This window comes from Mustela nigripes, chromosome 6 (assembly GCF_022355385.1).
Source record: "Mustela nigripes isolate SB6536 chromosome 6, MUSNIG.SB6536, whole genome shotgun sequence".
Classification (NCBI taxonomy): domain Eukaryota; kingdom Metazoa; phylum Chordata; class Mammalia; order Carnivora; family Mustelidae; genus Mustela; species Mustela nigripes.
This window is the reverse complement of record NC_081562.1, coordinates 79,210,372-79,228,365: the sequence shown is the minus strand read 5'-3', so window position 1 is coordinate 79,228,365 and position 17,994 is coordinate 79,210,372. Positions and strand designations below refer to the sequence as shown.

General features: G+C 35.9%; 1 protein-coding gene across 1 annotated transcript in view; it reads left to right on the top strand.

The window, feature by feature from the left end:
• Positions 1-17,994, top strand: part of ADAMTS20 (ADAM metallopeptidase with thrombospondin type 1 motif 20) — a 189,468-nt gene that overhangs the window by 41,434 nt on the left and 130,040 nt on the right. The window contains exons 5-7 of the mRNA XM_059404802.1: positions 6,194-6,277; positions 6,788-6,912; positions 8,260-8,300. Of these exons, the coding sequence (XP_059260785.1) occupies positions 6,194-6,277; positions 6,788-6,912; positions 8,260-8,300 (250 nt within the window). The remainder of the gene's footprint in view (positions 1-6,193; positions 6,278-6,787; positions 6,913-8,259; positions 8,301-17,994) is intronic.

Here is a 17,994-nt window from a genome sequence, read left to right as displayed (position 1 = left end):
GTACTTTTTATATTTCAGGTATGACCATTAATGTTTGCTTTTCCTTTCTTCAACTCTGTTCTAATTATTTAATTTTAATTTTTTAAAATTGAAGTATAGTTGACCTATTATGTTTCAGTTTAATTCTCTGCACATACATACTTTGCATGTAGTGGAATGTAATAAAGTAATTTTCTAACTTTAAGTGAAAAGATGTGACAAGAGTAGAGATCCTTATAAACAAAATCTCTTCACTTTGTTAAAATCAGTTTTATATAGGTGATTTTGAAGGTGAAAGTGGTCAAAAGCTACAAACTTCAGTTACAAGTCCTAGGGGTATAACACACAGCATGGTGAATGGTTGACATGGTGATTATTTTACATTTGAAAGTTGTTTAGAGTAGATCTGAAAAGCTCTCATAACAAAAAAATTATAACTGTATATGGTAGATGTTAACTTTTTGTGGTGATCATTTCACAATACATACATTTATCAAGTCATTGTTGAATATCTAAAAGTAATATGTCTGTTATCTCAAAAATTGCTAAAATGATAAAAATGAAGATAGCCTGTAAGCATATCATATGTACATTTGCTGAAGCTCTATATACAGATTACTTCAAAATAGTTGGTCAGTTAATGGTGACAGTAACTTCATGATTTGCATGAAGTGTATTTTGCCTAGAATTTGCTTGAAACATTTAAACAATAGAATTTATACCATTTCTTCTCTACCTTATTTTAAAAACAGATTTATTTATTTATTTGACAGACAGAGATACAAGTAGGCGGAGAGGCAGGCAGAGAGGGACAGGGACGGGTGGTGGGGGGGGGAGAAGCAGACTCCTTGCTGAGCAGAGAGCCCCATGTGGGACTCAATCCCAGGACCCTGGAATCATGACCTGAGCTGAAGACAGAGGCTTTAACCCACTGAGCCACCCAGGTTTCCCTCTTCTCTACCTGTTTTGATAAATGTCTGTGAATTACTGTTTTGTGAGATCTATCTGTAAAAGAAACATAAACCTGATATGCTAGGGGAACAAATGCTTAAAGAATAGAAGATTCAATACATTTTAATTAGAACAATAAAAATTCTAAAATGCAGCCCTCTAACATGTGGTGATTATAGTTACATATATCAGTATTGCATGGCTCTGTAGAACAAGAGGTTACCTTAGATATCTGGTCTAACGTTTTCTAAGGTGTAGTCTGTGGAATGGAGTACTAGAACTGTGATATGCTCCATAGCAAGAAGGGGAAAAAATGTTCAAGCATGTGTGTGAAATAATACTTCTCAAGATGCTGAAGATACCTACTTAACTTTTTTACTAAACGTTTCTCAAACTGTGGAATGATTTTGTTCCTTAAAACAAATGCTCTCCATACTCCTCCCCAAATAGCGTGTGGTAAATACTAATTAAATGCACTAGGGCATTGTGACCAAGGGTGTTCTGTGTCTCAACATGGTTGCAGGTATTGAGACAAAAAGTAGATAGGCCAAATTCCTGAATTGAGAAGCTTCCTTGTAACTAGCAATAGAGCTAGAACTAAAACCAAGGTCTCCTGACAACCTAAGAGTTCTTTGGGGCCATGGTCAAGTGACTATAGTAGAGCAATGTCATGAAACACATCAGGGTTCTGAAAGCAATTTTTGTACCAAGAGTTAATTAAAAGGACTTAGGGTAGAATGCTGAAATTCCCTGAGATAGATTCAATGGTTAGAGCTAAAGCCAATAAACTTATGAATGTATTCATGGAGAAATAGCAAACATGGTATCCTACCATTGTGGCAATCTAATATGGGGTGTTGGTTTGGGGATGAGAGAAACACGTTGTACATGCCGATTAGAAAATCCTCTGAATAATGAAACAGGCCCCTTGGTCATTCATCTGCCTGTTTCATAATTCCGTTTAATTGAATTGTTACATCATTGCATCTTAATAAATATCCAAATATAGTAAAAGAGATATATATATTGAATATGAGCACATAGATGATGGTCAGCACATACAAGAAGAAATTCATACCATTAAATAGGATAACCTTAATTACTTCAGGATACCATTTTAGTATAAAAGCAAAATATTAATCTGAGGGTTTTGGGGGGAAAGGTGTGTGTGAAGAATTAAGTTGAGCCCTTTGTATTTTCCATGTCTGGAAGAATGAGGGTTTTTTTTAAAGTTTTTATTTAAATTCCAGTTAATGTACAATGTGATATTAGTTTCAGGTGTTACAATATAGTGATTCAATACTTCCATATAGCACCTGGTGCTCATTATAGCAAGTGTGCTCGTTAATTCCCTCACCTACCTCCCCTCTGGATGTAGCATCAGTTTATTCTCTATGGTGAAAAGTCTGTTTCTTGGTGCCCCCACTTTGTTCCTTAAATTTCACATTTGAGTGAAATCATATGGTATTTATATCTGATTGTTCTATTTCACTTAGCATAATACTCTGTAGCTTCATCCATGTCATTATAAATGACAAAATTTCATTCTTTTGTATGGTTGAGTAATATTCCGTTATAGATATATTTACTGCATATTCCTTATAGATCTGTTACTTTTCAGGTGCAGTATCTGTTTCCTTCTGAAACTCAATATTTTTAAGACTATATATTTTGTAGCTGATACTAAAATATCTGGATAGTCAATTTTGGTCAACATCTTTGGGGCAATGAGTAGAGAAATTAGCTGTGTAGATACTTCATAATACTTAAGCTTTTTTCTATGTGGAGTAACTGGGAATACATGGCTCCCTGTGACATAAAAGTCTTTACAACCATTTGTTTTTTAAGGGGGAAAAGAGCCTTTGCACATACCTTTGAGATGTATTATTTACTTTGTAATTTGACTTAGAAAAGCATCCACTTTTAAATTCACTGCATCAGAGGATAACTGTAGTTACGAGTATGTGTATACTTTGTTTTCTATGGGAGAAAAGTATTTTTTTAAAGTAACGTGGAAAATATCAGCTCAACAACTTTCCACAGCTCTCATTTTCAAGTGAGCAATACTGCAGTGTTAACAGACTTGAATGCTTGAAATTGCCAACCATTTGATTGTCCCTGTCTTAACTTACTCTCAACCCCTCTCCCAAGACCAACACTTTTGCCAAAAAATGCTATTGCCAGAGCTGAAGGCAACACGGTTGGTAGACCAACCTGTAAATATTTGTGGCTGTGCAGCTAAAACCACGGAAAAGGTGCTAGAATGTGTGTTGAAACCCATGCTGACCCCACAGTGTCAGCATTTCTGGAGATGCTTTTGGCTCTGGTTCTGGTTGTACTCCATGTAGCAAAAGAAGCAGCAGCAGCAGCCGTGTATGTCACTCATTATATTGAAACCACTTGGGCTGATGGAATGAGGTCTCCACTACTAGTACTTCCAGCAAATTTTAAGCTCCAGAAGGTCAGGGCCCATGTCTTCCTTATCTCTCAGTTAGTTGCTAGCCAACAAAGCAGGACGTAGATGCTGAATATTTATCCAAAAGATGAGACAAGTAGGATCTCCTCAAGCAATGGCTTATCTTGGTTTGGGTAGTGTCCAGAAGATGGTAGTCCAGGTTTCAGAAACTTGAAATTGAGATATTGTTGACAAAGTATATAGCAGTGATTTGAGTGATTCGACAGCTTTGTGTTATGCTATGCTCTCTACCAGTTTAGCTACCTTTTGTCACCATCCAATGCTATTACAACGCCATAGACTGTATTCCCCATGCAGTACCTTTCATCCCCATGACTTCTGTTACTGGAAACTTGTACCTTCTACTCTCTTTCACCCATTTTGCCCATCCCCCATCCCCTCTCCTCCAGCAAGCACCAGTTTGCTCTTTGTATTTGAGTCTGTTAATGCTTTGTTTCGCTTTTTAGATTCCATGTATAGTGAAATCATATTTGTCTCTTTTTTTTGGTCTGACTTATTTCACTTAGCGTTGTCTCTCTAGGTTTCCTCTGTGTTGTCACAAATGGCAAGATCTCATTCTTATGGCTGAGTGATACTTTGTTACAAGGACACTGTGTCTTAACTGTTCATGTATCAGTGGACACTTAGATTGCTTCTGCATCTTGGCTAGTGTAAATAATGCTGTGTAATAAATATATGGGTGCATATAACTTTTTGAATTAGGGCTATCTTTGGCTAAATACCCAGGACTGGAATTACTGGATCATATGATATTCCTGTTTTTATTGTTTGAGGAGCCTTCCTACTATTTTCCATAGTGGGTGCAACCTCTTTACATTCCTATCCATGGTGCACAGGGGTTCCTTTTTCTCCACTTCCTCACCAACACTTATTTCTTGTTTTTTTTTTTTTTGTTTGTTTGTTTTTGGGTTTTTTTGTTATTGTTTTGTTTTGTTTTGTTTTTTATATTAACCATTCCTGATAGGTGTAAAGTATTATCTTGTGGTTTTGGTTTGCATTTCACTGGCCAGTGATGTTGAGCAAATTTTCATATGTCTGTTGGCAAAGTGTGTGTCATCTTTGGAAAGAGGTCTATTCAGGGCCTCTGCTCTATTTTAATTGGATTGTTTTTAAGATATATCTATATAAAACTTCATTTATTTTAAGTTCTTTATATATTTTTGATACTAATCCCCATTGGATATATCATTTGCAAATGTCTTGTTTTGTACGTTGCCTTTTATTTATTTATTTTTAAGGTTTTATTTATTTATTTGACAGAGATCACAAGTAGAGAGAGAGAGAGACAGAGGAGGAAGCAGGCTCCCTGCCGAGCAGAGAGACCGATGTGGGACTCGATCCCAGGACTCTGGGATCATGACCTGAGCCAAAGGCAGAGGCTTAGCCCACTGAGCCACCCAGGCGCCCTGTAGCTTGCCTTTTCTTATCCTTGGTTGTGCAAAAACTTTTTATTTTGGTGTAGTCCTTGTAGTTTAGCTTTGCTTTTTTCCCCTTGCCTGAGGAGACCTATCAAGAAAAATGTTACTAAGGCCAGGTCCTGAGGGGATTATGTTTCTGAAGGAGTGCAAGACAGAGGCATTGAATGTGGAAGAAACCACTACTGCAGTAAAAACCTTTAGGATGGCTACAAGTAGAAGAGATGAATGTAGTGAATTAGCACCTTAACCAGGAATCACAAACTGAGCCTATGTAGAGGGGCTCATAGAATTGCATTTTTCAGTCTTGAATAATTATAGACCAGGTTATGACCTGTGACCTGACCTCTGTTAGGGTTTCTTATGTGATTTTGGATGAATCTGTTTCCATGGATTCCAGTAGTACTAATCATTAAAATTATAAGCACACTCAGAATTGGAAATATGCAGCCATTGTAGAAAATAGTAGGTAAAACTACCAGAAAAATAGGTAAAACTTACATATTTTTATGGAGAATAATGGTTATGTAAATTATGGACTGTGACACAGATTGAAGTGAAGTTCCTGCTGAATCATCTAAAATATTTTCCAAGCCGTTAGTGTTTAGGTTACATGAGGACTTTGTTAAAATGCAAACTGGTTGATTCACTAGTACAGGGCGGGGTCTGTAATTCTGCAGGTCTTTTTTTTTTTTTTATTAGATTCTTAAATTTTAAATTTTTATTTTTATTATGTTCAGTTAGCCAACATATAATAAATTATTAGTTTTTGATGTAGTTGCAACTCTGCATTTCAGTCAGCTCTAGGGAATACATACACTGCTGATCCACGGGCTGATCTCAGTAGGTTTAAAGATACTGGTTCTCAAAGTCAGGTTCACGTTGGAATCATTAAAAAATACTGGGGAAATTTAAAAGATAATTGATGCCGAGGTCTCAACCCCAGAGATTCTGTTTAATTTATAAGAGATTTAGCCTACGTGTCTGGGTTTGTGGAAAGGTCCATAGGAGATTCTGATGCACAGCTAAATCAGAATAGATGTTCTAGGACTGGTTTCAGTCAATATTTGAGAAGAAGCAACTCATTTAGGCACCTATCCTACACTTTTTAATTAAAGTGTATATAATTAACAGTTAAAAAAAGTGATATAATTAGAAGTTACTACATCAAAATTTACATTTACAACATCTAAAGGACTGTCTTAGAAAATCCTAGAACATATGTAAAAAGACTTTAACACCAAGATAGAACATATTCTCTTATAACACATTATGTTAATAATTAAGTTCAATTCTATTACGAACTAGAAATGAACTCCAATGCTGCTCAACATTCTACAATGCAGATAATCCTACATTTTTTTCCTTGCAGGTTGCAGCAATCTACAAGGACTCAAGTATTGGAAATCTTATCAACATAGTAATTGTAAAATTAGTTGTAATTCATAATGAACAGGTAAGAACCAGGCCTGAAGTTAGTAATTTTAATTGTAGTTAGCTCCTAGTAACATATATAGATCACAAAATTGTTATTAGAAATGAGATACTTCTGAAATTTACATTTAAAAACTTGATTTGAAAAGGAGTGAGATTAACTTTTTATATTGTGATGGAAATAAAAAGAAAGGCAATAATAAAAACATTAAAAACCTAAGGTTTAAAAACAATGAGGTTATTCTCTTTTATAATCCTGTCATTGAAGAAATTAAAATACAGTTTTTTAGAAGTTTTTTAATCTTCAGTATTAGATGGTTACATTGAAAACGTCTCATTAGACCTCCTTTCAATTATGTTTTAAGTATTGCTAACATTTTTGAATAAATATGAGGGAGATATGCCACTTCACTTGCTTCTGAAAATACTGTTTGATAAATTGTAAGGAAGCTGCCAAGCCTGGAGAAAAAGAAAGGCTGTGGATATTTTAATGTAATATTGAATTGCTCTTTTTTTTTTTTTTTTTGTATAGGAAGGACCAGTCATCAGTTACAATGCAGCTACCACATTGCGTAACTTCTGTTTGTGGCAACAAAGTCAGAATGTTCTTGATGATGCTCACCCTTCTCACCATGACACTGCTGTTCTTATCACTAGGTACAATTTTAGAAATAACCCTTCCCACTGCAGTTGTTTACCCTTTCTCTTCTGCATGATCACTACTTCTTGTTAATAATACACTGTGGTGTTCTATGAGAACTTGTACTGGAAAAGATACTATTGTATGAAAACATTTTTCTTTTAGACCAGAATGCTAGTTGATTCCTTAGGAAATTAGCAATGTTAGGTTGCTGAGTAATGGATCGACCCAAACAAAATAATTTCCTTATTTAGTGACAGAATTATGAAAAATAAGTGCAAAGGAACATAATTATGGAACTGAATATAAGTTATATTCATTCCCCACTTGATATTTTAATCACTTGGAAAGAAGAGCTTTGAATGTAATTGGTTGTCCACTTTTGACTTCTTGTACTTTAAAAAAAAATCTGTGTTTTGATGTTCAATCCATGTCTTAATTACTAAACTGCATTTACAAGGGTCTTTCTCAACCTGCTTAAGGAAAACAACTCCTGCTATTATAAAATGATTGTCCATTTTACAAGCACCACTATATATTGTTAATTCATCCCTTCGCTTCAGCAACACTGATGGCTACCAGGATATTTAGATCTTAGGATTGGTTGATTGACAAAAGGAAATAATTCTTCCACTTAGGGGTCAGACTCTGAATTCTCTGCTTTCTAGAACTCTGAAGTGAAACACTTAGTCCATGTAAAATAGCTGTAAAATTTCAGAACTGAAGCAGAATTGATGTAATTTTATACACCATATTATATCATCAGTCCATGGTTCTTCTCTGGATTGCAAGTAGAGGCCAAGCAACAAAGACTGAAGATAATGAATTAAAGATGGGAGGTAGACAAAGGAGACTGGAAGAGGGATACGGTAAAGAAAGACAAGAGAACTGTCAAATTGAATGCTTAGGGACTAAGTAATGCAGAAGAAAAAAAGGAATAAGTAAATTGGTAGTATATGAAAATATTATCTGTGGTGGAGAATAAGAACTGAAGCTTATAATGATGTTGAAACATCTAGAAAAGCATAAACTACATTACACCTACAGGATAAGTAAAGGCAGAGGTGAAAAAGAGTTGAAGCTTTAACCACATCCAACAATGTTTGTAAACACTTAGAAAGTTTATTGTTAAACGTGGTTAAAGCTTCAACTCTTTTCAGCAGTCACCTTTATAAAACGCTTATTGCTTATTGGTATATACAAATGGTGTGTTATCCTAGGTTTAAAATTATTGAGAGCTTAATAAGGCCTGGATTCAGAAATGAGTTTGTGGTAATAATCACATCACAGATCAAGCTTCTTTATCTTTGTTTTGACTTGTAAAAATATTTTTCTGAAAATGCTTCAAAATTTTTTGTTTTAAGGGAAGACATTTGTGGAGCTAGAGAGAAATGTGACACATTGGGTAAGTTACTTTGCAAATTAAATATAACTTATAGAGGTGCCTGGGTGGCACAGTTGCTTAAACATCTGACTCTTGGTTTTGGCTCAGGTTGTGATCTCAGGGTCGTGAGATAGAGCCTTCCAGCCAGCTCTGCGCTCAGCACAGATGGAGTCTGCTTAAAACTTTCTCTGCCCCTCCCCGCAGCTTGTGTGTTCTTTCTCTCTCAAAGAAATCTTTAATATATAATTTACTGAATTGTTTAAAATGTTTATTTTCCTTTTACATTATAATTATTTTGATTGTCTTGATTAATGATTGTCATTATTAGCTTTTGCTTCAATACATTTTAAAGAATAAGAGCTGTACCAATTACTAGATACACATAAACTATATGCAGATTTAAGGCAAAATGATAAAATGAATAGCCATAAATCTGCTACCACAGTTAAGAACCAAAACTTAATATAGTCATATGACCTTTGCTAAGTCCTTATTCTCTCCCTTTGCATGTCTCCAAGAGGTAGCCAATAACATGAATTTTATATGTTCCAGTTCCTTTCATCCATATTGAAAAATAGTTCTATAATCTATGTGTTCATAAAAGAAACTGATGTTGCTTCTTTTTGAGCGTTGTAGTTATAGTTCATGGAATTTCACTCCTATATATATATTCATCTTCGGTTTACATATCTATATGCTATTAGTGGATAGTTAGGCCAATTCTAGGTTTTCTCTTTAAAATCTAGGGTACAGGGGCGCCTGGGTGGCTCAGTGGTTAAAGCCTCTGCCTTGGGCTCAGGTCATGATCCCAGGGTCCTGGGATCGAGTCCTGCATCGGGCTCTCTGCTCTTCGGGGAGCCTGCTTCCCCCTCTCTCTCTGCCTGCTTCTCTGCCTACTTGTGATCTCCATCTGTCAAAAAAAAAAGGAAAAGAAAAAAAAATCTAAGGTACATTCCTGCAATTGAAATTGTTATGTCATTAAAGGACGAATACCCAACTTTTGTAGCAACATGGACGGGACTGGAAGAGATTATGCTGAGTGAAATAAGTCAAGCAGAGAGAGTCAATTATGGTTTCACTTATTTGTGGAGCATAACAAATAGCATGGAGGACGTGGGGAGATAGAGAGGAGAAGGGAGTTGGGGGAAATTGGAAGGGGAGGTGAACCATGAGAGACTATGGACTCTGAAAAACAATCTGAGGGTTTTGAAGGGGCGGGAGGGGTGGAAAGTCGGGGTACCAGGTGGTGGGTATTATGGAGGGCACGGATTGCATGGAGCACTTGGTGTGGTGAAAAAATAATACTGTTCTGCTGAAAATAAATAAAAAATAAATTAAAAAAAATTTGCTGATGCTCAACTTTGGTATATCTTAAAGTGCCTGTACCAGTTTACATCTTTATCAATAATGTATAAATATTCTTTTTGATTTTGTCCTTCTCAACACAAGGTATCTTCAGATTTATCATTTTTGCCAATCTAAATGTAACGTGTTTCATTACAGTAGTAATTTTCAGTTCCATGATTATTAATGGGTTTGAACATCTTTTCATATCTGCTGGCTGTTTATATTTCCTTTATTCTGAAGAATGAAAGAGATAGGACTTATTTTTCCACTATGGTATTTGTTATTTTCTTATTGCTTTTAATTTTTTTAATTTTTATTTTTTTTGTCCAAGTTTTCATTTAAATTACAGTTAACACACAGTGTAATATTAGTTGCAGGTATAGAATTTAGTGATACAATAATTTCGTACATCATCCAGTGCTCATCACAGCAAGTGAGCAAGTGCCCTCCTTAATCCTTATCAGCTGTTTAACCCAGCCCAGCCCACCGTCCACCTCCTCTCTGCTAACCATCAGTTTGCTTTCTATAGTTAAAAATCTGTTTCTTGGTTTTCCTTCCCCCTGCCCCATGATTATTTGTTTTGTTTCTTAAATTCCACATGTGAGTGAGATAATATCGTATTTGGCTTGCTCTGATTTATTTTGTCTAACACAATACCCTCTACCTCCATCCATGTCATTGCAAATGGCAAGATTTCATTGTTTTTTATTCCATTACCTGTATACACACACACACACACCACAACTTTTTTATCCACTCATTATTCGAAGGACATTTGGGCTCTTTCCATAATTTGGCTATTGTAGATAATGCTCCTATAGACATCGGGGTACATGTATCCCTTTGAATTTGTATTTTCATATCCTTTGGGTAAATACTTAGTAGGGCAATTGTTGGATCCTAGGATAGTTCTATTTTTAACTTTTTGAGGAACTTCCATATTGTTCTTTAGAGTGGCTGTACCAGATTGCATTCCCACCAGCAGTGCAAACATGTTCCCCTTTATTTGTGTTCTTGCCAATACCTGTTGTTTCCTGTGTTGTTTAATTTTAGCCATTCTGACAGGTGTGAGGTGATATCTCATTGTAGTTCTGATTAGAATAATCTTAAATAAATCTAACCTTACACCTAAAGGAGCTAGAAAAGCAATGAACCATAGAGTTAATAGAAGAAAGTAAATACTTAGAATAAATGATACAGAAACAAACAAACAAACAAAAAAATTAGAACAGATCAGTAAAACCAGGAGCTGTTTCTTTGAAAAAATTAGTAAAATTGATAAACTCCTAGCAAGACTTATCAAAAAGGACACAAATAAATCACAAATGGGAGAAGAGAATTAACACCACTACAGAAATACAGTAAGAAGGTATTATGAAAAGCCATATACCAATAAGTTGGACTATCTTACTGCTTTTTAGATATTATTTATAACTTCATGATACTAAACCCATTTTGGTTTCTACGTATGGCAAATACCTCTCAATAATTTTTTGCTTAGTTTCATTCTTTGTGAAATTGTATAAAAGAACTGAATTTATAATTATAGGCTAGCAAATTCATATTTTAAGAATACCTTCTGTAACTCAAAGTCTAAACATATCCTGTTTTCTTAAACATTTAAAAACTTGTCCTTTCACCTTTAAATTTCTAAACCATTTTGGATAAAAGAAATCTATTTTGATAACCAGTTTCCTCGGACCACACATTGAAAGTTCACCTCCTTAACTTAGAATCTCCAGTGTCATAAAAAATTTATATTTGTAAGAGAGTCTGCAAATCATTCCTCCATTCCATTAGACAATTACTTTCCTAGTTAGCCCATATACTAAGTCTACACTACCAGTTGACCTTGAACAACACACTTACAGCTGCATAAGTCAAATTATACATAGATTATATATAGATTAATACATAGATTTTCCCTCCTTAGTACAGTATTATAAATTATTTATGATTTTTAACATTTTCTTTAGCTTTATTGTAAGAATACTATATATAATATATACATAAAATGTGTTAGTAACTCTTTCGTCATTCTGGTCAGCAGTAGGCCATTAGTAGTTAAAGTTTTAGGAGGCAAAAGTTATATGCAGATTTTCTACTGCACAGAGTTGGTGTCCCTAATTCCCATGTTCAAGAGTCAATTGTATTTTAATATTTATAGCCCTATAATAAATCCTACTAATTGGTAGAGTATATAACTTCTTATTTTTCTCAAGAGTATTTTGGCTATTCTTAGACCTTTGTTCTTTTAGATCAGCATTTCAATTCCTTATAAAATAATTCTCTGTCCACTTATGTAGGTCTTTTTCAATGTCTTTCAGTAACACATGTTTTCTTTTAGGCCAGTCATACACAAATTTTGTTACTTTTTTATTGTAAATGGCATAGAATATTGATAGAAATGCAATAGACTGTTTTATTTATTGATTTTAATTCCAGGCACCTGATTCATCACTCAAAACTTCATAATTTATTTTTTCAATGTGGGCAATTATTATCATTTGAATTATGGCAGTTGTCCTTCCTTTCAATCCTTTTTTTCTTACAGCAAGTCAAAAACCTCTGTAAAATATTGAAGAGATGATAGTAGTCTTTCCCCTTGGATTTTAAAGGGAATACTTATAAGGTTACACCATTAAGAATGTCTGTCATGACACTTTATATGGAAAACCCAAAAGACTTCACCCCCAAACTACTAGAACTCATACAGCAATTCAGTAATGTGGCAGGATACAAAGTCAGTGTACAGAAATCTGTTGCTTTCTTATACAGTAACAATGAAAACACAGAAAAGAAAATTAGAGAATCGATTCCATTTACTATAGCACCAAGAACCATAAGATACCAGAGAATAAACCTAACCAAAGAGGTAAAGGATCTGTACTTGAGGAAGTATAGAACACTCATGGAAGAAATTGAAGAAGACACAAAAAGATGGAAGACCATTCCATGCTCATGGATCAGAAGAATAAACATTGTTAAAATGTCTATAATACCTAGAGCAATCTATACTTTTAATGCCATTCGAATCAAAATTCCACCGGTATTTTTAAAGAGCTGGAGCAAATAATCCTAAAATTTGTATGGAATCAGAAAAGACCCTGAATTGCTAAGAAAATGTTGAAAAAGAGAGGGGAGGAGTCAAGATGGCGGAGAAGTAGCTGGCTGAGACTACTTCAGCTAGCCGGAGATCAGCTAGATAGCTTATCTAAAGATTGCAAACACCTGAAAATCCATCGGCAGATCGAAGAGAAGAAGAACAGCAATTCTGGAAACAGAAAAACAACCACTTTCTGAAAGGTGTTTTCTTTTTTTTTTTAATTCTTTTTTTTTTTTCGTTTTCTTTCTTTCTTCCTTTTTGAACCTCTTTTTATCCCCTTTCTCCCCCCTCACAATTTTGGATCTCTTCTAATTTGGTTAAAGCATATTTTCCTGGGGTTGTTGCCACCCTTTTAGTATTTTACTTGCCCCTTCATATACTCTTATCTGGACAAAATGACAAGACGGAAAAATTCAACACAAAAAAAAGAACAAGAGGCAGTACCGAAGGCTAGGGACCTAATCAATACAGACATTGGTAATATGTCAGATCTAGAGTTCAGAATGACAATTCTCAAGGTTCTAGCCGGGCTCGAAAAAGGCATGGAAGATATGAGAGAAACCCTCTCGAGAGATATAAAAGCCCTTTCTGGAGAAATAAAAGAACTAAAATCTAACCAAGGTGAAATCAAAAAAGCTATTAATGAGGTGCAATAAAAAATGGAGGCTCTCACTGCTAGGATAAATGAGGCAGAAGAAAGAATTAGTGATATAGAAGACCAAATGACAGAGAATAAAGAAGCTGAGCAAAAGAGGGACAAACAGCTCCTGGACCACGAGGGGAGAATTCGAGAGATAAGTGACACCATAAGACGGAACATTAGAATAATTGGGATTCCAGAAGAAGAAGAAAGAGAGAGGGGAGCAGAAGGTATACTGGAGAGAATTATTGGGGAGAATTTCCCCAATATGGCAAAGGGAACGAGCATCAAAATTCAGGAGGTTCAGAGAACGCCCCTCAAAATCAATAAGAATAGGCCCACACCCCGTCACCTAATAGTAAAATTTACAAGTCTCTGTGACAAAGAGAAAATCCTGAAAGCAGCCCGGGAAAAGAAGTCTGTAACATACAATGGTAAAAATATTAGATTGGCAGCTGACTTATCCACAGAGACCTGGCAGGCCAGAAAGAGCTGGCATGGTATTTTCAGAGCACTAAACGAGAAAAACATGCAGCCAAGAATACTATATCCAGCTAGGCTATCATTGAAAATAGAAGGAGAGATTAAAAGCTTCCAGGACAAACAAAAACTGAAAGAATTTGCAAACACCAAACCAGCTCTACAGGAAATATTGAAAGGGGTCCTCTAAGCAAAGAGAGAGCCTACAAGCGGTAGATCAGAAAGGAACAGAGACCATATACAGTAACAGTCACCTTACAGGCAATACAATGGCCCTAAATTCATATCTCTCAATAGTTACCCTGAATGTTAATGGGCTAAATGCCCCTGTCAAAAGACATAGGCTATCAGAATGGATAAAAAAACAAAACCCATCTATATGTTGCCTCCAAGAAACTCATTTTAAGCCCAAAGACACCTCCAGATTTAAAGTGAGGGGGTGGAAAAGAATTTACCATGCTAATGGACATCAGAAGAAAGCAGGAGTGGCAATCCTTATATCAGATCAATTAGATTTTACGCCAAAGACTATAATAAGAGATGAGGAAGGACACTATATCATACTCAAAGGGTCTGTCCAACAAGAAGACTTAACAATTTTAAATATCTATGCCCCCAACGTGGGAGCAGCCAACTATATAAACCAATTAATAACAAAATCAAAGAAACACATAAACAATAATACAATAATAGTAGGGGACTTTAACACTCCCCTCACTGAAATGGACAGATCATCCAAGCAAAAGATCAGCAAGGAAATAAAGGCCTTAATTGACACACTGGACCAGATGGACATCACAGATATATTCAGAACATTTCATCCCAAAGCAACAGAATACACATTCTTCTCTAGTGCACATGGAACATTCTCCAGAATAGATCACATCCTCGGTCCTAAGTCAGGACTCAACCGGTATCAAAAGATTGGGATCATTCCCTGCATATTTTCAGACCACAATGCTCTAAAGCTAGAACTCAACCACAAAAGGAAGTTTGGAAAGAACCCAAATACATGGAGACTAAACAGTATCCTTCTAAAGAATGAATGGGTCAACCGGGAAATTAAAGAAGAATTGAAAAAAATCATGGAAACAAATGATAATGAAAATACAACGGTTCAAAATCTGTGGGACACAACAAAGGCAGTCCTGAGAGGAAAATATATAGCGGTACAAGCCTTTCTCAAGAAACAAGAAAGGTCTCAGGTACACAACCTAACCCTACATCTAAAGGAGCTGGAGAAAGAACAAGAAAGAAACCCTAAGCCCAGCAGGAGAAGAGAAATCATAAAGATCAGAGCAGAAATCAATGAAATAGAAACCAAAAAAACAATAGAACAAATCAACAAAAGTAGGAGCTGGTTCTTTGAAAGAATTAATAAAATTGATAAACCCCTGGCCCGACTTATCAAAAAGAAAAGAGAAAGGACCCAAATAAATAAAATCATGAATGAAAGAGGAGAGATCACAACTAACACCAAAGAAATACAAACTATTATAAGAACATACTATGAGCAACTCTACGGCAATAAATTTGACAATCTGGAAGAAATGGATGCATTCCTAGAAACATATAAACTACCAGTACTGAACCAGGAAGAAATAGAAAGCCTGAACAGACCCATAACCAGTAAGGAGATTGAAACAGTCATTAAAAATCTCCAAACAAACAAAAGCCCAGGGCCAGACAGCTTCCCCGGGGAATTCTACCAAACATTTAAAGAAGAACTAATTCCTATTCTCCTGAAACTGTTCCAAAAAATAGAAATGGAAGGAAAACTTCCAAACTCATTTTATGAGGCCAGCATCACCTTGATCCCAAAACCAGACAAGGATCCCATCAAAAAAGAGGACTACAGACCAATATCCTTGATGAACACAGATGCAGAAATTCTCACAAAAATACTAGCCAATAGGATTCAACAGTACATTAAAAGGTGATTCACCACGACCAAGTGGGATTTATTCCTGGGCTGCAAGGTTGGTTCAACATCCTCAAATCAATCAATGTGATACAACACATTAATAAAAGAAAGAAAAAGAACCATATGATACTCTCCATAGATGCTGAAAAAGCATTTGACAAAGTACAGCATCCCTTCCTGATCAAAACTCTTCAAAGTGTAAGGATAGAGGGCACATACCTCAATATCATCAAAGCCATCTATGAAAAACCCACCGCAAATATCATTCTCAATGGAGAAAAAGGGAAAGCTTTTCCGCTAAGGTCAGGAACATGGCAGGGATGTCCATTATCACCACTGCTGTTCAACATAGTACTAGAGGTCCTAGCCTCAGCAATCAGACAACAAAAGGAAATTAAAGGCATCCAAATCGGCAAAGAAGAAGTCAAATTATCACTCTTCGCAGATGATATGATACTATATGTGGAAAACCCAAAAGACTCCACTCCAAAACTGCTAGAACTTATACAGGAATTCAGTAAAGTGTCAGGATATAAAATCAATGCACAGAAATCAGTTGCATTTCTCTACACCAACAGCAAGACAGAAGAAAGAGAAATTAAGGAGTCAATCCCATTTACAGTTGCACCCAAAACCATAAGATACCTAGGAATAAACCTAACCAAAGAGACACAGAATCTATACTCAGAAAACTATAACCTACTCATTAAAGAAATTGAGGAAGACACAAAGAAATGGAAAAATGTTCCATGCTCCCAGATTGGAAGAATAAATATTGTGAAGATGTCTATGCTACCTAAAGCAATCTACACATTTAATGCAATTCCTATCAAAGTACCATCCATCTTTTTCAAAGAAATGGAACAAATAATTCTAAAATTTATATGGAGCCAGAAAAGACCTCGAATAGCCAAAGGGATATTGAAAAAGAAAGCCAACGTTGGTGGCATCACAATTCCGGACTTCAAGCTCTATTACAAAGCTGTCATCATCAAGACAGCATGGTATTGGCACAAAAACAGACACATAGATCAATGGAACAGAATAGAGAGCCCAGATAGACCCTCAACTCTATGGTCAACTAATCTTCGACAAAGCAGGAAAGAATGTCCAGTGGAAAAAAGACAGCCTCTTTAATAAATGGTGCTGGGAAAATTGGACAGCCACATGCAGAAAAATGAAATTGGACCATTTCCTTACACCACACACAAAAATAGACTCAAAATGGATGAAGGACCTCAATGTGCGAAAGGAATCCATCAAAATCCTTGAGGAGAACACAGGCAGCAACCTCTTCGACCTCAGCCACAGCAACATCTTCCTAGGAACAACGCCAAAGGCAAGGGAAGCAAGGGCAAAAATGAACTATTGGGATTTCATCAAGATCAAAAGCTTTTGTACAGCAAAGGAAACAGTTTTCAAAATCAAAAGACAACTGACAGAATGGGAGAGGATATTTGCAAACAACATATCAGATAAAGGACTAGTGTCCAGAATCTATAAAGAACTTAGCAAACTCAACACCCAAAGAACAAATAATCCAATCAAGAAATGGGCAGAGGACATGAACAGACATTTCTGCAAAGAAGACATCCAGATGGCCAACAGACACATGAAAAAGTGCTCCATATCACTCGGCATCAGGGAAATACAAATCAAAACCACAATGCGATATCACCTCACACCAATCAGAATGGCTAAAATCAACAAGTCAGGAAATGACAGATGCTGGCGAGGATGCGGAGAAAGGGGAACCCTCCTACACTGTTGGTGGGAATGCAAGCTGGTGCAGCCACTCTGGAAAACAGCATGGAGGTTCCTCAAAATGTTGAAAATAGAACTGCCCTATGACCCAGCAATTGCACTATTGGGTATTTACCCTAAAGATACAAACGTAGTGATCCAAAGGAGCACGTGCACCTGAATGTTTAGAGCAGCAATGTCCACAATAGCCAAACTATGGAAAGAACCTACATGTCCATCCACAGATGAATGGATCAAGAAGATGTGGTATATATACACAATGGAATACTATGCAGCCATCAAAAGAAATGAAATCTTGCCATTTGTGACAACATGGATGGAACTAGAGCGTATCATGCTTAGCGAAATAAGTCAAGCAGAGAAAGACAACTATCATATGATCTCCCTGATATGAGGAAGTGGTGATGCAACATGGGGGCTTAAGTGGGTAGGAGAAGAATCAATGAAACAAGAT